This window comes from Benincasa hispida, chromosome 5 (assembly GCF_027475165.1).
Source record: "Benincasa hispida cultivar pf3 chromosome 5, pf3_genome.v1.1, whole genome shotgun sequence".
In the NCBI taxonomy this organism is placed as follows: domain Eukaryota; kingdom Viridiplantae; phylum Streptophyta; class Magnoliopsida; order Cucurbitales; family Cucurbitaceae; genus Benincasa; species Benincasa hispida.
In genome coordinates this window covers 22,383,575-22,408,458 of record NC_143482.1, presented here as the reverse complement: position 1 = coordinate 22,408,458, position 24,884 = coordinate 22,383,575, and the positions used below count along the sequence as shown (strand labels likewise).

Genomic DNA, 24,884 nt, shown 5'->3' with positions numbered 1-24,884 from the left:
TTTAAATTAATAATACATACTTTTTAAAATGTTATATATATTTGTAAATACTTGTATTATAATACATATTTATACACTTTGAATAATGAAGTTATATATTTAAAATTTTCTAACCTATTTTCAAAACTCAATATATAAAATACCTCAACCATGGACAAGAGCCTATCATTTGGGGATTAAATAATCTATAAAAAAAAAAAATGCTAATCCTCATGTCATATGTTGCCACAACTGGAACATCTGTGAGTACATTGGGTGGAGTGAAAGAATGAAGCAACTGCAATGATGTGTAATATTAGGACAAACACTACCCATATAAAATATGTAAAAAATTAGTGTAAGCAATGCCAATAGGTACAACTTTATATTCTTCAAAAAAGAAAATTAAACAAGAACCTATAGACCATCTGAAAGATTTTCTCAATTTCATTGATATAACTTTTTTATTTCTACATTTTTAAATAATAGTCTTGCCTATTAGCTATTTCTTCCTTTAATTATTCAAGTCTTCGTAAAACTCCTTCGATACATTCATTTCTTTTCAGTAGCACCACACTCAAATCTATATTGATGAAACTAGTTACCAAACAATGCATGTCAAAAAGTTGTTTCTGATTTCAAACGTTTTGGTTTGAACGCACATCCTTAAAGGTTCGGTCTTAGAATATTTTCGGTATTACTAGTTAGCGCGATAGTTTATAATTGAGGTAGTTGAGCTAGCGCATTGGATGGCAATATAATGTGCACAGTTCCATTAATCGTTCTCACAATCTACTCATTTCACCCACTTTCCATCTATTTTCATTGTAGCTTACACAAATTTCCTTCATTTAATTTGCTCCATGTCTTGTGGTGCCACGAGGTTATCAAGGCCATGTTTGCAATTAAAACTACAGTTGATGGAGAAATGTTGGAGCACATCAATGCAATGGATATATCTAAGAAAGCATGAGACCCATTCGCCTCACTTTTCTCAAATCAAAATAATGCAAGATTGCAATTTCTAGAGTGTCAATTGCTCAAAGGGAGATGACTATCAAACAGAACTTCACCAAAGTAAAAACTTTATGCCGTGAAATCTTCGAATTAGATTCTACTTCTGCTATTTTAGAATCAAGAATGAGGAGAATTATCATCCATGGTCTTAAACCTAAATATAGTTTTATTGCTGCTATTCAAGGTTCGGCAATTGTTCTTTGATTGACCAAGAAAGTATGCTTGCCAATCAAGAAACATTGGCTAAGCAAATGTCAGAGGTCACACTAAAGAGCAATAAGGAAGAAGTGCTCTTTAGTGGCCAAAGAAAAGGTCATTCAAAATATCAAAAGGAAGTAGGATAAAAAAGAGATGAAGAAACTCCAAAATGCTCTCAAGTAGGGGAACTAGTAAAACTAATCAAAATCAGGAGCATAGAAAAAAAGGATGAATGTTATAATTGTGGAAAGATAGGCCACTGTACCAGAGATTGTCGTCGAAAGAAAAAGGCAACAAAAAGCAACACAGTTACCTCCCAGACTGAAAGCATCAGTGAAAAAGCGTGGGATGCAGAGGCATGCTTTGCAATAGCAGATCCCAACCCACCAACCTATCCAATGTGGTGGAAAATGAAATGTTGGGTCTCCATGCAGAAGAGGTAAATTATGAAAATGATTGGAGATTCAGGTTGCTCTAACCACATGACAGGAAATAAGAGGAAGCTGCAAAAACACATGAGTACAAAGGAAGCCGAGTTGTTGTAACTACAAACAACTCGAAGTTGCCAATAGTCCACGTTGGCAAAACTATGATAATGCCTCGTTTCAATTCCAATCAAGTGGAACTGGAGAATATCAAGCCATCAGTTGGACACTTTCAAGTCTTTGGTTGTGTTTTATGTGTTTGTATTAGATCAACTGAGAAAGAAGTTTGACAAGAAAGCAATCAGATGCATCTTTGTTGGATATGACAACCAAAGAAAAGGGTGGATGTAACACCTGAACCCTCATAGGTTTTCCTTAGAGGGAGAGAAGAGTTTGAAGTTCAAGTTTTGGAAGGAAAAAGTTTAACTAAGTACCTAGACTATGCTTGGGAGGAAGAAAAATTTCTAAGTGTTGGAGGCATAGTAGTTTGGAGTTAAAATTTTGGCTAAGTGTCCAAATTGTGCTATGAGAATCAAGTTGGATTCATAGCATAGGAGAGGATGGAGAATCTTGGATGAGGTCAACACGTGGTGTAGTAGATGAAGCATGTTGAATGCATCCCAGGGGGAAGTTTTGGACAACTTTGGATGTTTAGGAGATATGGGAAGCTATGCTATGAGGTGAGTTAAGGGAACTATGCGTTGAACACTGGGATGGACGCATAGAGTGCCATGATGGACACATAAGGAAAGAATGATGGGCACATAGGGTATTCTGGAAGAGATTGGTTAAGGGTTGGACAACATAGGACACCACAAATGGAGGAAACCCTAAAGAGGGGAGTACTGGACACATAGATGAGGTGTTGAATGCATAGATGGAAGCTTGGATGCATAGATGGCCATGTGGGTGCATCAATGGGCGCATGCTTGGAGGAAAAAGAGAGACAAAGAGGACACACGACTATGCCTTGAGTTGAAGGAGTAAGCTATGCTTTGAGAAGAAGATAGAAACAAAGAGAGAAGGAAGAGGAAAAAGGGTTGGTGTGTGAGGTTGGAGTTGGGCGCACATAAGACTAGGGTTTGGCACATAGAAGATCTTGTGGATTTCATTTTGGATCTATGAAGTGCAAGATGGAAGCATTAGACAAACCTTTGGGAGGAAGTTACACCAAGGAAGCCCAAGAATCCTAGTGGACGCATGCCTAGAAGGGGGAATAGGTAAGGTGGGTGCATGCCCTTACTATAAGCCAAAGAGGGAACTATGGGGTAAGTAGGAGTCAAGTTGATATAGCTAAGAAACCATATGCCCAAAACTAGAGGACCATGAGTTGGAAACACTGTATGGGCGCATAAGAGGAGCTTGTTAGATGCATGTAGGGTTGCTAGTGAAGCAACCATGCACCCAACCTAGGTTAGTATACGTTGATTTGGAAACTTGGAGAGCAAGGTCGGATTGATAGCAAATAGGGTACGTGGCTTAGTCAAATAAAGCCTTGGTCGAGCCTAAGGTGAGGTGGATGCATTATAAGACATGCAAAAGGCCGAAATGACAACTCAAGGAGGGCCTACACATTGGACTTTGCATGGTGAAGACACCCTAAGCTCGCATGCAAGTAGGAGGTGTCAAGGACCCTTGTGCTGGACTTTGCATGGTACCGACACTTAGGATTTACATGCAAAACATGTGTCATGCATTTGTAGCCTAGGAAGGGTTACAAGAACACCTTTGAGGACCTATAAATATCCCAACAGAACTTCATTTCAGCTCACAACTCATTTCCTTTCAAAGAAGACTTAAAAGGAAAGTTTTAGGGAAAAATTAGGGTTTCGGGGTAGGGCCATGCATTAATCAAAAGGAGGCTATGGGTTGATCAGTGTTGTCATGCACCCAGTTGAGCCCATGCGTTGATTAGAGGAATTCCAGGGTTCCAAAAGGTGTTGTCATGCGTCCAGTTGCTTAGGGAAAGTCTGCCTCGTGTGCAACTGCTGTCCAAAAGTATACAGAGGCCTAGTTTCATATCAGTAAGAGTTGGTAAGCTAAGTTTAGGGTCAAGAAGGTATTCTAAGGTTATTTTAGCCCTAAACATGAGACTCTATGTTGATTATTGAAATTGTACAGGCTTGAGACCTAGGAAGGGAGAAGGGGGAACTAGGGAACTTGGGAAGAAAAGGAGATCCTTGCGAGCAAATTGTGAGTGGTATTTTTTTAAGAATTTATGCATATCTATATAAAACTTTATGCATATTTAGATGTATAACTAGCTTGAACGATGATAAGAATATGAGGCCCGAGATGGTCAAGGGGTCAGAAGACCTAGTTCCTGAGCTTGTGAAAGAACCTCACGGGACAGTAAGAGGGTCATGAGGGCCCAATTCCTGAGCCCGTGAGAGGAACCTCATATAGGATGGTCACAGGACCGACGGGTCTAACTTCTAAGCCTATAAGAGGGGGATCTATGTGTACATAGTAATAATAAAAGAGACATGTTTAACTATCTACCGCGTGTGTAGGTAGAGCAGGTAGCGGACTTGTTCGTGCCTGAGGTTTGAGTAGCAATCTCGCTATGTGGATATGCTATTGAGTTATTTGTCTCTAAAGGGTTGAAAGAGACCCTGTAAGTAGTTTACTACTCACTGGGCTTCCAACTCATTCTTTTCTTTTATGTTTTCCTTCGTAGATAGCATAAGAGTCCAGGTTGTTGTGAGAAGACGAAGTCTGCCACGAGTTAAATGTTTATATAGTAATTGTAAAGTTGGGATTGGATAAACGTTGTAAAACCCTTAAATCTATAATTCCTGTTAAATAGAAACAATAAGTTAATTCTATTTGTCTTTGATTAAATTGAGTTAAGACGAGTTAAGGTGAGATGGGCTGCAGATATCACAAAAGAGTGGTATTTGCTGTCCTCAAGCCTCCTTTGGGGTTCGAGAGGTGAGCTTGGGAAGGGATGTGACAGTGGAGATGTGTTGATCCTATCAGAGGACAATGCTATACATCAAGGAATGTGATATTTGATGAAGCATCATCATTATGGGCATCCAAATTAGAAAAGGCACCCAAAGATGAGAAGTCTTTTGAAGAAGGACCAGAAGAAGAAATAAGTCAAGTATAGCAAGCTCCAATAGAAAGAGAAGAAGAAGCCGATGAAGACGAAGAAGAGCAATTACGAACACAAAGTCTTTGGCAAAATGGAGTATGTAATCAAGAGCCACAATTACGAAGATCAACAAAACTAAGAAAACTTAATTCTAGGTGTATGAATGCAACAGAAAGGAATAAAAAAGAGTTTCTCTATGGCCTCCTCGTTTTAACAACAACATTTGAGGAGCTAACAACATACGAAGAAGCGTCAAAGAATATCCAATGGAGAAAAGTCATGGAAGAAGAAATTGACGCATTAAGAAAGAATCAAACGTGGGACTTGGTGCCGAAGCCTAAACATGTTAAACCCATATCTTGTAAATGGGTTTACAAAATTAAAAGTCGAGCAGATGGGACGATAGAGAGATACAAAGCTCGATTGGTGGCTTAAGGGTTTTCTCAACAGTATGGTTTGGACTATGATGAGACTTTCAGTCCTTTAGCAAAGCTCACCACTACTCAAGTCTTATTAGCACTTGCTGCTAATAAAGAATGGAAGTTGTGGCAGATGGATGTGAAGAACGCTTTCTTAAATAGAGAGCTAGATTGAGAAATATATATGGAGCAACCAAAAGGATTTGAGGATGAAACTCATCATGACTATGTTTGCAAGCTGAGAAAGGCTTTAGATGGTTTGAAGTAAGCACCAAGAGGCTGGTACGGAAAAATTGCAGAGTTTCTAGTTGAAAGTAGCTTTGCAGTAACTCCAGTAGATTCCAGCTTATTTGTCAAAGCTCAAGGCTCAAAGGTCATAATCATATTAGTCTATGTGGATGATCTAAGCATAACAGGAGACCACATAGAAAAAGTTCAACAAATAAAGCAAAATCTACTAGTCCGATTTGAAATGTAAGAGTTTGAAAACTAAAGCATTTCCTTGGACTAGAGGTGGAATGCTAAAAAAAGGAGTTGTTCCTTGGACATCAAAAGTATGTAAAGGATCTTTTGCAGATGTATGGCGTAATTGACTGTAAGCCAATATCTACACCAATGGAGGTTAATAAAAAGTTCTGCATGCATGAAGGTAAAGATCTTGCAGACTCAACGATGTATCGTCAGTTGGTAGGTAGTTTAATGTACCTTACATTAACAAAACCTGATATCTCATATTCCGTCGGAGTTGTAAGTCGTTAAATGCAGAATCCGTAGTTGCCTCATCTTGAAGCAATTCGAAGAATTTTACGATATCTAAGAGGAACAAGTGAATATGGCCTTTTTTTATAAGAAAGAGGAGGATTGGAAGTTAGAAGGCTTCTATGATGCTGACTATGCAGGAGATCATGATACACAATGGTTAACTATTGGTTACTTGTTCAAACTTGGTTGTGGAGCAGTTTCTTGGTATGGCAAGAGGCAAGAAACAGTTGCATTATCTACCACAGAAGCAAAGTAGAGGGTAACGACCATGACATCACAAGAGAATATGTGGATAAAGCAACTAATGAAGAATTTGCACCAAGCAGTTAATCATGCAGTGACTTTATATTGCGACAACCAATTTGTAGCTGAGAATCCAGTATTCCATACAAGGATCAAACATGTGTAGGAACATACCACTTCACTAGAGAAAAGGTACTTCAAAAGGAAATTGAGATGAAGCTAATAAAGACAGAAGATCAACTTGCAGATATATTCACAAAAGGGCTACCAACAAACAAACATGCAAAGTTTCGATAGTAGCTCAGAATGATTGAACGACCCAAAATAGTTAATATTGAGGGGGAGTATTAAAATATATAACAACACTAACTAGTCTAGAAGGTTCTTGAAATATCTACCATATGATATATGTAAATTAGTTTTTTACTAGAACTATGTTGTAGTATGAATAAATATCTCAAAGAAAAAAATCTAGAAAATTCTAGAACAACCTTAGGTTTAAGGAATTCTAGAATCCTTTAGATACAAATAAACCAAGAAATATCTAGATATTTAGAATCCAAGAATAATCTAGAGAGATTATTTTGTTTGGGTCCCAAGGTTCTCATGTCTATAAATAGGAGGTGTAGCTCCATTTGTAAGCCAAGCAAGCAAAGAGAGGAAGAAAAAAAGCAAGAAAGTCAGAGAGAAACTTGGAGTAAAAGGTGAGTAAATGTATCTTAAGAGTGAAAAAATATTCTCTCCAAAAGTGTCCATCCTTATAAGTTATTATTGTCTCTCTTCTTTTTGTGCCAATTTCTTAACGCTTTTCCCATTTCTTCATTTATCCAAAACACTTTATTGAAATACTTGATCTTAACATTATGATTGCTCATAGGAAAAGTATTCGTAATTGTACTAAATATCCTATAGCAAACTACCTTTCTTACCATAGTTTGTCTGATGATTATAGAGCTTTCACTTCTTGGATAACCCATTTGTTCGTCCCAAGGAATATGAGGCTCAAAATGATTCGAGTTAAAATTTAGCTGTTATAGAATAAATGAATGCTCTTAAAGAGAATGACACGTGAGATATAGTGGACCTACCAACAGATTAAAAAAAAAATAGTGGGATGCAAATGGGTGTTTATTATAAAGTGCAAAAATGATGGGAGAATTAAAATATACAAAGCAAGGTTAGTTAGGGCTTTACACAAACCTATGACATTGACTATCAAGAAACATTTGCCCTTGTTGCAAAAATTAATTCAATTAGAGTGTTGTTATCAATTGTAGTTAGTTTAGATTGACCACTTTTATAGCTTGATGTTAAAAAATGCTTTTCAACACTATAGGGTGATCTTGAAAAGGAGGTATTTATGAACTTAGCACCAAGTTGTGAAGTGAATGTTGGAACTTAAAAGGCGGCAAGTTAAAGAAATCTCTCTACGATCTTAAACAGTCACCTAGAGCGTGGTTAGAAAGTTTTGAGAAAGCTTCAAAGCCAAGCAAATCACACCATCTTCTATAAACACACTAGTCATGATAGGATGGTTGTTTTGACAATGTATGTTGATGATATCATTCTCACAGGAAATGATGAAGTTGAACTTAATTATTTGAAGAAAAAGTTTCCTAGGGATGGAATTTGTCAGGTCAAAACAGGACATCCTTGTAAATCAAAGATAATACATTGTTGATTTTTTGGAAGAGATAGACTGACTTGGCCACAAGACACCGACCACTCCTATTGAGTCAAATTTAAAATTCCAAGTTTCAATAAACATTGAGATAAAAGATAAGGAAAAATACTAAAGACTCATGGGAAGACTCATTTATTTATCTCACTCATCTAGATATTGCTTTTCAGTTAACATGGTAAACCAATTCAGGATGTTAATTGTGCAAGTAGCTTTTAGAATTTTCTAAAGAAAAAAACCAATTAGCATGGTTTACCTGCACAATCAACATCAATGTAAATTTATCTCACACTCGTCTAGATATAACTCATTTTTAGGCAGTTTGCAGAATCCTAAGATATATGAAAGGAACTCCAAGAAAAGACGTTATGTTTAAGAAACATGATCATTTACATGTTGAAATTTACATTGATGTTGATTGTGCAGGTAGCACCACCGATAAAAGTTCTACTTTTGGTTATTGTTCCTTTATTGGAAAAAATTTAGTTCCATGATGAAGCAAAAGACAAAGTGTGTTAGCTAGAAGTAGCATTGAAGCACACTTCAGGGCATTTGAATAAAAAGACTTTTGGAAGAATTTAGATTTAACCAAGTGACGCCTATACATGTCTATTGTGACAATAAGGTAGCCTTTTCCATACCTCACAATCTAATCCTTCATGATAAGATGAAATATATCAAAATTGATCAATATTTTATAAAGGAGAAGATTGATGTTGGAATGATTTGTACCTTTTATCTCCCAATCTTAGAGCAAATTGTTAAAATATGGACAAAAAGACTCCCAAAATTAAAATTTGACAAGTTAATTAGCAAGTTGGCAGTGGAAGGGAGAGTGTTGATTTATGCCTTAATTATATGCTGTAATTATATTGTGATTATTTTGGTAGGATCTTTTCCTTTCCTGTTTTCAGGTCTTCATTCTATTTAAGATTGACCTTTGTATCTTGGTAAAGTAAGAAAGTTGAGGAATAAAATAAATATATTTCCCAGTTTGCAGCAGTTTGTGATACTGATAACACCTTACATGCAAAGGTGGCTGATTAATAAAAGGATTAAGTGTTTTTGGTGGCCAATTCTTGGGTGCACTGCATCCTATGAGCCCTAAGGTGCCTTGGTATGTACTTTTTTGGTTTAGAGTAACATTCTTTCACACTCGTCTATCCCGTGGTTCGCTGTTTAAGATAGGCTTTACACGCAGGCTCAACTACATAGTTGGAATACCTTAGTCTTGACAACTTGTTTTCTTTGCAGATGAGCAGATGAGTCTTGTGATCACTTGTGCTTCAAGAACCCTTTTCGTACGTTTATTTGGGTAGAGGTGCTTGTTTGGAGCCAGTCCACCCATCAGATATCTTATTGGGATATGGAGCCAGTTTGGATATATCACATCAGTCCTGAGAAATGTTTGCATTGTTGGGTTTGAAGGTTCACTTGGTGTGTAGCCATCTATCCCTGGTGGGAGATGTAACATGTAACATCCCGCACATTTTTTAGTAACAATGTAATTTCAGTAACTTTATTATTTGAAATTTCAATAATCGTTATTAGTTAGAGGACATTTTTAGAATTTTGGACTTCAAGTGTAAGTGTGGGAATTTAGTTATTGGTGTGAAATTATTCAATTTGAAATTCAATTTGAAAATTAATGGTAGGAATTAATTTTCTTTTGAACGGAAATGAATTTAATAGTATAAAACGGAAAGAAATTTAATAGTATAAAACGGAAAGGAATTTAATAGTATAAAACAGAAAGGAATTAAATGTAATTATATTTATTTTTTTCGTTTTATTATTATTATTATTATTTTTTTTTAAAACCCTCTTTCCCTTTCTTCCTCACGCACCCGCCGGCATCCCCCTTCAATTTCTTCTTCCTCTAGCTGAGACCCTTGCCGCCACTCCAGCTGTCCTCGCTTGGCTTGTCACGTCCGGCCGACGATCTCTTCTTCAGCCTATCACAGCAACTAGAACCCATGGCCAGTCGCCAAAATTTTGGACCTTAGGAAAGATTTGAGCACTGGTGGAATTTTAAGGTAGAAGTGTGTTGTCAGGCATTGCGAAGGATTAAGTTGGGTTCGCAAACGAACTTAAGTTCAAAACTAATTTTGGACCAAGCAACATTTTGATTGAGGCATTTGTTTGAGAGATCGAAGGCAGTTTTGGAACAAGCTATACTTTGGGGCTTGATTCAAGATTCATCTAAGCGAGGAGAAAGATTAAATTGCTTGAAACTTAGGCATAATTTGAAGTAAGTAATCTTACTACTGGAACTGCCTACGGGCCAGACATTAGATGTATGCTAGCATGATAAATGAATGATATGGCAGAATAACAGCATGATGGTCTAATAGTACAGTATGACCAATGTATGTTTTGGTATCTGAAAGATTTATTTGTGCACATAGACACTTGAATGCTAGCATGAGATGGTATGTGATTCCATATGGTTGTATTTGATCTGTTGATGTTGAGGATTGTAAGACTAGTTACACGGATAATTTTGACTGTTCTGAGATTTAATGGACTGTTTAGAAAAGATATATGAGAATGTGATAATATGACTGAAGCATGTTAATGTATGAACATGATTTAGAATTTTATGGAATATATTAAAAGGACGATTGGGCATGACTCTAAATTATGAGTTAAGCGACACTACTACGGAAATGTCTTAAAGTTAGGTGAAAGTTGGAGCATTTTGTTGATGTGCTTGTTGTTGTGATTTATTATGAAAGTGTGTAAGTTATATGATGTATTATGAAATTTCAAATGTTTGATTGTTACATGAGTTAGTGCATGAAAGTGATGAACTAGGGTGGATCCACTAATACTAGATTAATTATGTATGTTGAGGTTAACTAGCCTGACCTTGATCAAGAGATTTTAGAGGATGCATGATTAGGTGAATGTTATATGTAATATGAAGTTAGATGCTATCTCTTTTCTTTCCAGACTATGTGACTGCAAGAAAGTGATGCATGTCTAAAGGCGCTAGTACATGAAAGAGACGTACTAGGGCTGGTGTGTATGAAAGTGATACATACCTAGAGAGTACTGGGCTGTACAAAAGAGGTACATACTCAGTGGGTTATGTGTATAAGAAAGAGGTGTATACATAACTACATGTACAAAAGAGGTATATATTCAGTGGGTTATGTATATACGAAAGAGGTGTATACATAACTAGATGTACGAAAGAGGTACATATTCAGTGGGTTATGTGTATACGAAAGAGGTGTATACGTAACCATGTGTACGAAAGAGGTACACATTAAGTGAGTTATGTATATATGAAAGAGGTGTATGCATAACCATGCGTATGTAAGAGATGGTGTTTCCTTCGGGATTCACCAAAGGTTGTGGGTCCTACGAGACTTACTAGAGGTAGTGGACATACTAGGATAGGACTCAGTTCCCCTTCTTGTTTCATGTATATATGTGTCTCATGAGGACTAGAGCAATTTATATGTTTCACCAGAGGTAGGTATCTAGAGGACATAGATGCCCAGTGTAACGGTCATGCTTGTCCAGGGCCTGTTGCCCATGGCCGCATGCCCAATCCAACCCCCTTCTAGCATATTTTCATGTCCTGTATTGTATTAGTTTAGTTAGCTTGCTTTCTTTACATTTTCATTGTAAGTGACCACTCGCCCTTTTGCATATGCAAGGGCGCCAGTTGGCTTTTTGTTCAGAATGCACTATATGGGGATAAGACTAACCATCATTTCCTCATACCCGGAGTAGTACTCTATAAAGCCGTTGTTGTTGCTTATTGCTTTCTAGTCTACTACAATCTTTCTTTCTTTATTCACACTCACAAATCTTCTTACGAAAACCTTTTCTCCAAACCCGTTTTCTAAAACCGTTTTCCCTAAAACGGGGGTGGAGGTTGCAAGAGGCACTCGGTGTGCCATCGGCAGTCCGTAATCGAGTTGGCTGGCTTGTTCGTGAGCGGGAACAAGTGCCGCACAATCGCTAAGAGAAGCTTCCGAAAGAGCGATTGTGACAGTTGGTATCAGAGCCAAGTTGGCTTATAGAGGGAAGATCAGTGATCATGTCGGCGACGAAGAACTTGAACAAGTCCCATGTGGACAGATTGGTAGAGATAGAAGAACAAATGCTCTACCTGAGAGAGGTCCCAGATAATGTTCGTTTCCTTGAGACTCGGCTACAAGAAGTTGCCGAGAAAGCCGATGGAATTGATGCGGTGGTAGGCCGCCTAGACGGATTACCCGTCAGAGAATTAATGATGAGGGTAGAGACCCTCGAGACCAAAACAGTACGGTCCGGCAACTTTGAACGAGGCAATAGCTCCTCGGGTTCTGTTGCCCACATAGAGGAGCGTGTCGAAGAGCTGGACAGCTCCCAAAAAGCAATACTTCAGATGATAACCGACCTATCTGAAGACTTTCGATCGGCCCTGGATGTCGTCAGAGCCGAGATAGCGGATGTGAGTGCGAGGGTGAATCTCACCATCCGAGCGGTAGGGAACCAAGCCCCACCTGGGGGCGCAGTGGCGGTAAGCCGAATAAAAATCCCAGAACCAAAACCCTTCTGTGGGGTGCGAGAAGCGAAAGCCCTGGAAAATTTTATCTTCGACCTTGAGCAATACTTCAAGGCGACGAACACAGTGACTGAAGAGTCGAAAGTCACAATAGCAACGATGCATCTAATTGAAGATGCAAAACTGTGGTGGAGATCACGATTTACAGACATACAGGAAGGACGTTGCACTATTGATACTTGGGATAGATTGAAACAAGAACTTCGTTCACAGTTCTTCCCTGAAAATGTTGAGATCTTGGCTCGACGAAAACTCAGAGAGCTAAAGCAAACAAGTAACATCAGGGACTACGTAAAACAGTTTGCAGGACTCATGTTGGACATACGAGATATGTCCGAAAAAGACAAGGTCTTTTGCTTTGTGGAGGGGCTGAAACCGTGGGCAAAAGCAAAACTATATGAACAGAGAGTACAGAATCTCCCCTCTGCCTATGCGGCAGCTGAACGACTATACGACCTTAGCACTGACTCACAAGATGTGAGGAAGCAATCAACTTCCTCAAATGAGGAAAATAGAAACAGCCGTTCCAGCCCTCCCAGGTCTGAGGGAGGAGACAAGAACACAGGGGGGACCGTAAATCATCCCAACCGAGATCAGGAAACAACTGGCGGGGGCCGCCACAACAGCATAACAATTACAATCGCCCCCTGTCTTGTTTCATATGTAGAGGGCCACACAGGGCGCGTGAATGTCCAAATCAAACCGCGTTCAGTGCTTTTCAAGCCACATTAGCCTCTACCTCCGGAGACGAGGCCGAACTAGAGGAGACGGTAACCGAGCCAACAGCAAAAATTGAGAATCCCAGGATGGGGGCATTGAAATTTCTGTCTGCACTCCAGAAGAATATGGGAAAGGCGACGGAGCCACTAGAGAAAGGTCTCATGTATGTGGACGCTTGGGTCAACCAAAGATCGGCCAAAACCACTATGGTTGACTCTGGGGCTACCCATAACTTCATGGCGGAAACGGAAGCTCGCCGCCTGAACTTGAATTGGGAAAGAGATGCAGGAAAGATGAAAGCTGTGAATTCCACAGCCCTACCAATTTCGGGGATAGCGAAGAGAACTCCGGTAAAGTTAGGAGACTGGAAGGGCCTCGTCGACTTCGTGATTGTCAAGATGGATGATTTTGATGTGGTACTGGGGATGAAATTCCTACTTGAACATAAAGTCATACCAGTGCCCCTCGCCAAATGCTTAGTCATTACCGGATCTACACCGACCGTAGTCCAAGCAAGTATCAAGCGGCCAAATGGAGTGAGAATGATCTCAGCCCTCCAATTGAAGAGGGGCCCGGCCCACGACGAACCCACGTTCATGACCATCCCAGTAGAATCGGTTGAGTCCGCTGAGGAGGAGATCCCCCAAGACGATCTATTTGTCTTGGAAGAGTATCGGGACGTCAGGCTGAGAAGCTTGCCCAAGTCCCTACCCCCATGAAGGGGGATTGACCATGAGGTCGAGTTGTTGCCAGGGGCAAAGCCGCCTACCTAGAAAGAGCATCAAGGAGAGTGAAGAAATGGGCTGGTAAGAAGCAGAGGGCCCTTGAGTTTCAAGCTGGGGACAAGGTCCTGATCAAGCTACGACCGGGACAGTTTCAGTTCCGAGGCCAGAGAGACCAACGGCTAGTAAGAAAATACGAAGGTCCAGTGGAGGTAATTGAGAAGGTCGGGAGAACCTCATATAGGGTTCAGTTACCCTCATGGATGAAGATTCATTCTGTCATCGGTGTGAATCTCCTGAAGCCCTATCATCCCGAACCCGAGGATGGACAGCGGAACATGCTAAGGCGCCCATCAGTCACGATGAAGAGTTTTGCTGAGAAAGAAGTTGCACAAATCTTGGGTAAACGTACGCGCCGTAGTGGAAGACCCAGACGAGAACTGACAGAGTTCTTGGTGAAATGGAAGGATCTCCCCGATGAAAAGATCAGTTGGGAGCGGGCCGAAGACTTGAAGAATGCGGCTCCGGCCATCGCAGGTTTTGAACAAGGTCGGTTGACGGGGACGTCAACCAATTAAGTGGGGGAGAATGTAACGGTCATGCTTGTCCAGGGCCTGTTGCCCATGGCCGCATGCCCAATCCAACCCCCTTCTAGCATATTTTCATGTCCTGTATTGTAATAGTTTAGTTAGCTTGCTTTCTTTACATTTTCATTGTAAGTGACCACTCGCCCTTTTGCATATGCAAGGGCGCCAGTTGGCTTTTAATGGAAGGATCTCCCCGATGAAGAGATCAGTTGGGAGCGGGCCGAAGACTTGAAGAATGCGGCTCCGACCATCGCAGGTTTTGAACAAGGTCGGTTGACGGGGACGTCAACCAATTAAGTGGGGGAGAATGTAACGGTCATGCTTGTCCAGGGCCTGTTGCCCATGGCCGCATGCCCAATCCAACCCCCTTCTAGCATATTTTCATATCCTGTATTGTATTAGTTTAGTTAGCTTGCTTTCTTTACATTTTCATTGTAAGTGACCACTCGCCCTTTTGCATATGCAAGGGCGCCAGTTGGCTTTTTGTTCAGAATGCACTATATGGGGATAAGACTAACCATCATTTCCTCATACCCGGAGTAGTACTCTATAAAGCCGTTGTTGTTGCTTATTGCTTTCTAGTCTACTACAATCTTTCTTTCTTTATTCACACTCACAAATCTTCTTACGAAAACCTTTTCTCCAAACCCGTTTTCTAAAACCGTTTTCCCTAAAACGGGGGTGGAGGTTGCAAGAGGCACTCGGTGTGCCATCGGCAGTCCGTAATCGAGTTGGCTGGCTTGTTCGTGAGCGGGAACAAGTGCCGCACAATCGCTAAGAGAAGCTTCCGAAAGAGCGATTGTGACACCCAGCTTGACCCCAGTAGTGGGGTTACTTACTAAGTATTTTTAACTCATTCTTTCTCATGTTGTTTCAGGTAAGGGTAGAGATGCACCGGCGATGGACAAGCGGAATTCGTGATCGAGCCACTGGGATTAGTTTTTACGCTTCCGCTCATGAGATTTAAAGTTCTTTTCATGTTCCTCTTAACTTTTAGTTTTGATGCTTAAAACTTACTTTTAAAGATTTGTTTTTCAGACTTATTTATTGTTCTTTATGATTTATGGGTACCCTACTATTGTTTTAGTATTTAAATTTAATGAAAGATTTTTTAACTTACCTTATTTAATTAGCATTTATTTCACCATAATCGAGTGTCGTTTTGAGTTCCATGCATGCATGTATTTAGTAATGGCCTAACTTAAGTCCTAGGGGGTCGGGTCGTTACATAACATCCGGGTTCATCCCCCGTTATCCTTCAAGCTATTAAGTCAGTGATGCTTTTAGACTTTTTTCCCCTTGTCATCTATTTTTATAATTGCTTTGCTTAGGCTGGGAACTATTTTTGGCTTAATATGTCTTGTTCTGTGTCTTTAACCCCAAACTATGAACCCTCCGCAAAAAGATAAGTATACGCTCTTGGAATTGTAATGTTCTTAGAGTTCCTTTTTGTACTTTTTTATTCCTCATACTATCTAGTGTAAAAGTTAAACTAAATTAAAAAAATAATAGAAACACATTTAAGTGTCAAAGATTCTTTAAAGTACATCTATGACATTCTTTAATTGACATTTCTATATCAATCGGTATAATAATCATTTTTCATTCGCATCATCAATTGCAAAGGAAAAATTTTAGAAATGTGTTTGTATTATAAGTTGAAGCATTCGTAACATTGGTATTTCAAAAACTTTATAAATATATTCTTTTAGTACAACAACTACAGAGTGGAGGATTGAACCTCCGACATCTAAGGACGAAGGTAATACCATTGAACAAAATAACTTTTGCAACTTTCTAATAATTAATAACTCTTCTTTATATTTTAAAATTAAATTTATAATCATACTATGAATAAAATAAATAACAACACTTTACTATTAAATCAGGGGAGATTTTTAAAAATAGAAAAATAAGAGAAACTATTTACATAAAATAACAAAATTTTAATCTTTTTTTTATAGAGGCTAATAGAAGTTTATCAGTGATAAAAACTTATAGAAGTCTATTATTGATAGACGACTATCAATGTCTATCAGTTTTTTTTTTTTTTTGTTATTTTTATAAATAGTTTAATATTTTTTCTATTTGTAAAATTTTTCCTTAAATCATTCCATATAAGAACAAATTTGGAACATTCAAAACTTAAGACAATGCCATCTATTTATTAATACTTTTCTTTAATCTACTTTTCAAAAGGAAACTCTAGCCAAATTTTATCTCTACTATCTACTTCAAAAGTTTGAATAAGATTTATTTCTATGAAAAAATTATTTTAAACGTAAAAATACTGTCGAAATACACAACTCTAATAAGCTTAATTTATAAAAAAAAAATATATAAAACCAAAAACAGAATAGACAGGACAGTTTGTTAAAAAATCTTACGTTTAGATTGAAGACGTAAGATTACCTGTTAGTGTGATCTCAAGGTTTTGGTCTCACTTTGCAAAAAGCCACCGTGAATTTGGCAAATGTATATCAATGACCTACAACTTGAATCCAATGACATGCTGAGAACAAAATTAATTGACCCTTAAACTGTAATAAATTAATTGCTCTTGATCAAGGAAGCTCGAGACATTCTCTTTTGAGCACTAACAAAAAAAGAAATAAAAACAACTTTTGAGTATAAATGAATTAGTGCATGTTTGAGAGTGATTTTGGAATTGTTAAAACCATTGTTGTTATGTTTAAAATCACTTCGAACCCACCTTTGATCACTCAGAGTTAATTTAATATTTAATTTTACACTTCTAAATGTAATTTTCATCTAATCAATTTTGGTTTCTGAATCATTAAAATCATATTTCCTAGAAATCATATTTCCTAGTGATTTTAAAAATAACAAAAGTGATTTTAACCATTTTCGAATCACTCCCAAACATGTCCTAAGATTTTTCCGTAATAATGAAGTGAAGAGGATAAAAGAAGCTAACGTACGTTGTTCGGCAAATGCATTTTGCAATGAAATTTTGTACTGCATTGATTACAATCCGATGAAAGGGTGAGCTGAGGATGATGTAAAATTGTTGAAACAAATTGAACAAGTTAGGATTTGAATCTCATATTATAATACATTCACATATCATATAAGATAAAGAAGAAAATTTGAGATACACAATTTTTGGTACCTGGCTAAGGAACTTAGTTGGTAGCTCATCTGAACATCTCTTTTGATCTAGACTGTTGAATTCCTATAATACTCCGATAAACGAAATAGAATACAGAATATTTGAAAGTTCAGAGACCAAAAATAGAATAAACATGAAAGTTAAAAGTATCAAAATATGAAATATTTTAAATATGCTATTGCAATTATATGGGACAAAATGAGGCTCACCCTGGAGTCAGTTGTTCCATTCTTACAATCCACAAAGACATCACATTCTTCATTATTTGAGAGTATCTGTATCTGTATGAAGGAACTTAGAACTCAAATCATGCAAATTTTTCAGAAAATAAAGGGTTCAAATGCTATGAGTTTTACAACCTTATCAAGTGGCCGAGCTTTAAATTTTTCAGCTTTTACACATTTCTCTTGTTTCATATCATGGAGAGGATTTGGTCTGTTGCATGTGAGAATAGCTTTTGTAAGATAACAACAATATTAAAGAATAAATGATAGACATGAGTAACACCTTCCCGCCAATTAAAAGATAACAAATAAAAATGAAAATACTGGTAGATTTACAACTCTACAGGCATTCACTTGCAACTAACTGAGAATCACAAAACCATTGTTAAATAATACATTCTCAAATGAGCAAACTATGTAGCGTAATAGAAAAAGTTAAAACTTAATTAATCTCACTAATAAATGCTACTACTAGGGGTGTTCATGGTCTGGTTTTGGGCGAAACCGTAGACCGAGCTGAAAAACTTGATTTTCTAGTCTTAAGGTACCACAGTTTCAATTCTAAAACTGAGCCGTCCTAGATTAGTTTAAATCGGTTCAGTTCTATAACAACTGATTAATTTTTTGTCAGGAGAGCAAAATGAGAGGGAGAAAAAAGATGTGGAGGTGTCGGCGAAGCTTGTGTAGCGGAAAAAGCTTTAAACAACGTCAGGTAATGCCTACGCTAGCGTGTGACAAGTGTGGACCTGGTGGATTGGTGGTGGCTGCATGGCGTGGTGACAACGTGGGTTAGTTAGATCTTAGGATTTAAATTGACACAACGGTGACATGGGTGGATGCTAGGTTGGATCTTAGGTTTGAGTCTTGAAAGAAGATGAAGAAGAGAGGGAGGTTGGAAATCTGAAGTTTGAAAAAATAATAGAGAGATAGGGAGTATGGGTGAATGAGAAGAGACACTTGGGAGAATGGGAAGAGAAGAGTCAGTAGGAGACTTGGGAGAATGGGAAGAGATATAGGCCATTATAAGGTTTGCTTTTTTTCAGAAAATTTTAAATGCTAACCTCACGTGAATGAAAAGGAAAAAGGGTTGGGGATTAAGATATGGACATATAGGTCTCCCTTACCGCCTACTGTCTTCGTATAAATGTAACAGACCAGAGGACCAAGTTCTCGTCATGAACCAGTGACTTCTGATCTAAGTTTTCAGTTTTAATAATCATTATTTCCAATCCTTATCTTATAATAGAAATGGAATCTTTAAGAGAGTGGTGCATGCTGAATAAGTGCAATATGCCTCATACGAGCCTAAGCGAGGCATGCCCACACTTTTTAGGACTTTTTAAGACAGTGATGCCGATTAAGTTTTCCATATAGAAGAGTTAACAACAATCTTACCCCTAGAATTTTTTAATGTATAGTCTACGACCACAAGTTGATCCTATAGGCCTTAAGTAGGCCTAAGTCATTCCCAGGCTCAAAGGGGTGGTGCAGAAAGAATTAAGGAAATCTTTATTAATTGGTTGAAATGGATCGGAGCCATATTATAAGCTACCCGGTGGCCAGTTTCAGATAATGCAAATGATGGTTAGTCAAGCTGAGCTAACAAAAACTAGAATATATATGATAATCCTTAAAATGTCGAACAAGAGTCTAAAAAGGAAAACTTACATTATAGTCAAATACGATTAACCTCTAGATTCCAAGATCACTAATACGATCACCAATAATTTATACAAACTCTAAGCAGTATAAATATGCTTCATAGTTACTAAAACTATAATTATTAATTAAATCTTCAGAGTAAAGGCCTTTTACATTATAAATTTACAATTGCTGAAAGATCTACCTCAATTACCTTCTTGTGCAGTTGTTTTCACTTCGTGAATTAGATACATAAGGATTACTTACCTGCAATAGTTGGAGTGTCAGTGCTACAGGAAATTTTAGTAACATTTAAAGGAGAAACATAACATTTTCAAATTGTTTACAACAGACTCAACCAAGACCGCTTATTTACCACTAACATACCAGCTTAAACATCATAGGCTGAAATGCGTACAAACATAAATGGTTACCAATACCATCAGTAAAACAGTCTGATAGCTTACATCATATGTGTGCTGGGCGGCCCTCTCTGATGTCTTCAGATGAAACACCTAAAACAATCAAATAAAATCAATCAATAAAATTATGGTACAGAATACTCGCCTATTGGAGTAAAATAAAAATTTCCATCAAGGTGCTGGTACAAACATTAGCTCAATAAATGAAAACAATACATGCTCAAACAAATTACTTGAAATTCAGGCATTTGTGGAATGCTCTTCTTTGGTGGGAGCAAAGTAGGAGCCTCAAGGATCTGTAAAACCAAAAAAGTCCAATAATTTTTTTTTTTTTTTTTTTTTTTTTTAAAAAAAGTACACAAAACTTGTCGGTAAGAGAGTGAAAGAGACTAATCTCTAAGATAAAAGTAAATAAATAAAAAAAATAAAACAACTGACATCATTACAAACATAATCAAAAGTCAAGCTACAACAAAATAGGAGAAACAAGAGAAACTTAAAGAAACAAATCTACGAAGGTATAATAAAAGCAGCCCAGTTGCAAGAGATATCTTGGATTGAAAACCCTTCAAACTTCTTTAGCACCACGAGGAAGATTTTAACCAAGTTGAGTTAAAAAAAAAAAAAAAAAAAGTTGTTATAATATCATATAAACAATGAAGTACATCTTATATGAATAAATAGCATTTAAGGTAAAAGAAATTGTGCCAAACACTACAACAATACTAACTTTTCGGTTCAGCGGGCGTGCTTTAAAGTTAGAAGCATTCAGTTTATCATTTTCAATTGCTGTTGCGTTGATTTTAGACCTGAAATTCAGAACTTGCAAGATGATGCCATCAGCTTGAAGCACAAGTTACTGTATGCTGAATGTGTTTAAGAAAACACAAAGAAAAAAATGCTTTATTTCCGTTCAAAGCTAACTACCTGCATCTTTGTGCCCTACTTGCTGTCTCCAGGTTGGGCTCTTTAGGTATGGTAGGTCTAATTCTAGTAACAGGTAGATTAACTTCTGAAGCAACCTGCAGTAGCTATAAGGGTTAAATTCTAGTGTATGAACGAACTAAGAACAGAGATTATATGTTGATTCAGGCCTCAATTGTTGACTTTATGCCTTAATTATTTGTACATTGTATTTATTTGGATAGGATATTTTCCTTTTTAGTTCTAGGTCTTTCTTCTATTTAAGATTGACCATTGTATTATTGTAAAACAAGAAAGTAAGGAATTATTTAATAATATTCTAACTTTACCAGCACCATATTACCGTAATGATAAGTTTTCATGAGCACAAGTATGATATATTGAATGAAGATGCATTGAAAACTAATTTAAATGAACTATTACTATCAATTCCAGTTTCCAGGTAGACAGCACGTACCTTTTTAGATACCTTGCGTAGTAAACTTGTTTGACGTATCAAACATGGGATCTGCAGCAAAAGGTTAAAAATTACTTAAAAACTTGTGATATCAATAGACTCACTCTGCAGGTTTGATAGGCTGGAACATCATAACTGCCAGTTCTGCAAAAGCAGATTAAAGATAAATAATTTCCACGGAATCCCTCTCCTTTTTGTCTCTCTCTCTCTCTCTCTCTCTCTCTCTCTCTCTCTCTCTCTCTCTATCTATCTATCTCTATAGACCTCATTTAATATTTTAGGAAAAAATTACTCAAAAAGTTGATAATAAAAAAGGAAATTCCAAGATGAATGTAATCAAACCACTCAAATATGCTTGATTTATGATGTTACAAAGTGGGAGAGGAAACGAAGAAAGAATAACAATGATTAGATGGAAACAATATGCCAATCAGAAAATACAAGTCTTGGAAATTGGACAGCACTCTAGAATCCCATCAGTTAAGTCTTAGTATCCTTACCAACATCTTCAAATCTTGTTTAAAATGTTGTCAGTAATAGATATGAATGCAAGAGAAACAGATAACAATAATTACTAAGGGGGTAATTAAACCATCTAAATGAATGGGTCTCAAAACCTCTCAAGCTAACACAGGAAAGATCGCCACATTATTAGAAAGAATATTTGGTTTGAAGTTTTAATACTGGCTTCTTCTCTCTGGAACAAAAACTAATGTTTCCTTCCCTTTCCCTCTATAAAGACAACCATATATGTAGGAGACTTGTAGAATACCAAATCAAAATAATAATAACAATAAATGTAGAAATAGAAACTTCCACACACATTGGAAAAATAACCAGCCTCCAACTTTTGCCTTTTGGTAGCATGACTAACATTCAATGAAGAGCGCTGAGAACTGGTCTCTATACTATTGCTCAAGCTGAACTGAAATCTAGGAAACATTAAAAAATGATGAGTGAGTATAAAATTGAAAAGAACATAAAATGAACGGTAAAAATAACTAATGCTTATGCAGAAGGTCATTTGGAGAGCTCACAGAGCCCTTCTTTCACCAGAACACGTTCCACAATAATGAATGAGCAACAACTACTAACTATCCTGATATAACCTACCTTCATGAGTGGAATGGGAAATGATCCCATCATATCTCAAGAGAAAGTCTTGAAGATACTGCAGACATCATTAATGCCAATCAAAATAGTATTTAAAATATGACCATCACCTTCGCAGAACCGTGTTGGAATGTACTCCTCGGGGTTGATTTTGCTTGGCCAAATAGCTTGCAGTTGGTTTCATAAAAGTTGAACACCTTGGTAGATTTACCTTGACAGTAGACTTCAAATTAACTCCTAGAATATCGTGAGCCAGTAAGGATGGGAGTTAGAGGTTTGAAAATATTTGGAGAAACTTCCAAACAGGAGAATAATTCTAAGTTTCTAACTGAATGAAATACAATACAAGAATAATCTGCAACTCCTTTAGAGGGTGTTTGGCTTGAGGAGTTGGGGGAGTAGGAGTTGAGGGGAGTGGAGTTCTTGTTTGGCCTAAGAAGTTTGTGGGTCCCGCTACTAAAAAAAATCAATTTTATACCTTAGTATTAGTAAATCCTTATACGGTGGGCCCCAAGAGTTCACAACTTCCCAGACTTTATAACTCCTTAAAATTCACAACTCCACTCCTTGCTCCAAACCAAAAAACCTTAGCCACCTAGGTGACAAAATATACAAAATCCCACCACAGGTGAACTATACAAAACATAAATACATGGGCCTTATACACCTTATACGATTCATACAAACTGTCTTAACAGAAAAAGGAAAAAGGATCCAAACTTTCATAATGGTGGTATGGCTTGCAGGGGTTTTCTCAACCACACCAAAAGATTTAAGATCGACATTTTTCCACCATCATATTAATCGTTAAGTATTAAAATAGTACTTCCAGCACAACATATTGACGAGGTTGAATCCAACTGAACGAATAATAAAAGAAGACATGCACATTATACCTGGATCATTCTCATTAATCTCAGAATTTTCATGGTCATCCCAGTTATTCTGGACATCCTTGAGTTCCATAGAGGTGCACTCCGCTCCAACCTCTTCTTCCCCATTCAGTTTTACGACGAATGCTAATAGAGAAAAAACAAAAAAAAAAACAAAAACAAAAAACAAAAAACATACTATCAGATTTAACATGAACGACCAATTAAATTTTGATCTAATCTGCAAAATCATTTGATTCTATTCCCACGATCACCACAATGCACTAAAAACTATTCCAAGAGAAAACGGCGTCCTAAAAAATCCAAAAATCAAATACCGCAGAACAGAATCATTCCATAACATGAACATTTATAACAGATATCAAAATAACATCGAAATCATGAAGAGACAAATGATGAATAAGAAAACGAAATACTTACGAGAAGGTGGATAGGTTCCAGCAAATTTAAACCAATCCTCGGCTTCCCTAATCTCCTTCTCTGTCTCGGGACGAGTGAAATCATAATACATAGCCACATCAAACTCGTAATCCAAATCAATCTCCTCCCAAACAAATGGCTTGTCAGTAACCTCTTCCATTTCTTCATCCGTCTCCATCTCTTTCTCCATGGATATTGAACGTCGCTCGCCCGTTTCTCTCTTATGATAAACGACGAATGAAGCAGGAATTTTCTTTTTGTTCTTCACAGAAACACGCAACCAAAACAGAACAACAAACAATAAATATTTCTACAACATTCTATCACCTCGAATCTCTCCGCTGTCCGCGAGAAAAACCTGCGGACATTCGGTTCAAAAGTGGGGCGAAACATCAAATAGCGATGATCGATAAGGGGAAAAGAAAGAACATATAGAGAAAGTCAGAATGATGGGTGATATTGGAAGGAATGCGTGTGTGTGTGTGTGTGTGTGAAGTGGAAGTAGCCGGAGCTAGTGTTTGGAAGAGGAAGCCATAGCCATGGAAGGAAGGAAGGAATGGAGGAAGGAAGGAGAAAGAAGAATGGAATTGGTGGCGGGCAATTTCATAAACTGCCGCCCGATGGCATACGCAAGTTTTTTTTTTTTTCTATTTTTTTTTTCCTTTTTTAAATTATTATTATTATTTGTTATTTATTATTTATTTGAATTCGTGAATCCCACGACCGGAAATTACATTGTCCAGTCAGATCACAAGGACACAACTGCTATTTGCATTGCATTGCATTTTTCCTTTTTTACAAATATGTCGCGATGGACGTCTAACCTCAAATTGATAGTATATACTTAACGACGTATTGTATTTTTTATTTATAACTTCGAAATAATGAAATGAATTGAAATTTTAATTAAAAATAGAAAATACGTGTAGCTTGGAAACTACTAGTTAAAACACGTGCAAAACTTTGTTAGAATTTTAATTTTTATAGTGAAATTTAAATATTGAACAAATATATATTTCATTTAGTTTGAATCAAAAGTCTTTGACACTAATTTAATAATACAAAAATAGATGCTAAATTATATATATTTTTTAGGTTAATTTACCATGAAAATAAAATAAAAGTTGGCTATGGTTGAGAGTATTTATATTATATTTGACTTTGAATTTTAAAATAATGAAAGCGATAAAAATTTTAAAAAAGAAAATGATGAACATATGATGTAAAATAAAAATGA

The 24,884-nt window shown here is 37.1% G+C and overlaps 1 protein-coding gene and 1 pseudogene across 9 annotated transcripts; one reads left to right on the top strand and one right to left on the bottom strand.

Annotated features, from left to right (window-relative positions):
* LOC120077612 (protein TPX2-like) lies at positions 1–24,255 on the bottom strand. 9 transcript variants are annotated; one of them, XR_016529548.1, is made up of 17 exons: positions 23,648–24,255; positions 23,231–23,353; positions 22,445–22,571; positions 22,045–22,153; positions 21,222–21,272; positions 20,768–20,862; positions 20,571–20,649; positions 20,074–20,136; positions 19,886–19,933; positions 19,633–19,685; positions 17,913–17,988; positions 17,763–17,834; positions 17,554–17,624; positions 17,363–17,431; positions 16,833–16,908; positions 7,073–7,171; positions 1–277 (listed from the first exon to the last, which is right to left on the bottom strand). XR_016529548.1 is itself a non-coding variant. In XM_039031551.2 (16 exons), exons 1-15 carry the CDS (start codon positions 23,835–23,837, stop codon positions 16,861–16,863), a joined length of 1,266 nt encoding a protein of 421 aa, XP_038887479.1. In that variant the 5' UTR covers positions 23,838–24,255; the 3' UTR covers positions 1–277; positions 16,833–16,860. The 9 variants fall into 9 exon arrangements, 1 of the variants encoding a protein (XP_038887479.1); XR_016529547.1 differs by having other exon boundaries at positions 16,833–16,914; positions 17,554–17,616; XR_016529545.1 differs by having other exon boundaries at positions 17,554–17,616.
* On the top strand, positions 740–2,332 carry LOC150035977 (uncharacterized; annotated as a pseudogene).
* Positions 24,256–24,884: the final 629 nt, after the last annotated feature.

Coding starts and splice junctions, on each gene's coding strand:
- LOC120077612 (XM_039031551.2), bottom strand. CDS start 23,837: ATGGAGAAAGAGATGGAGACGGATGAAGAAATGGAAGAGGTTACTGAC. Junction 22,572..23,230: donor GATTAATGAGAATGATCCAG/GTATAATGTGCA, acceptor ACGATATTCTAG/GAGTTAATTTGAAGTCTACT. Junction 20,137..20,570: donor CACGCCCGCTGAACCGAAAA/GTTAGTATTGTT, acceptor TTGGTTTTACAG/ATCCTTGAGGCTCCTACTTT.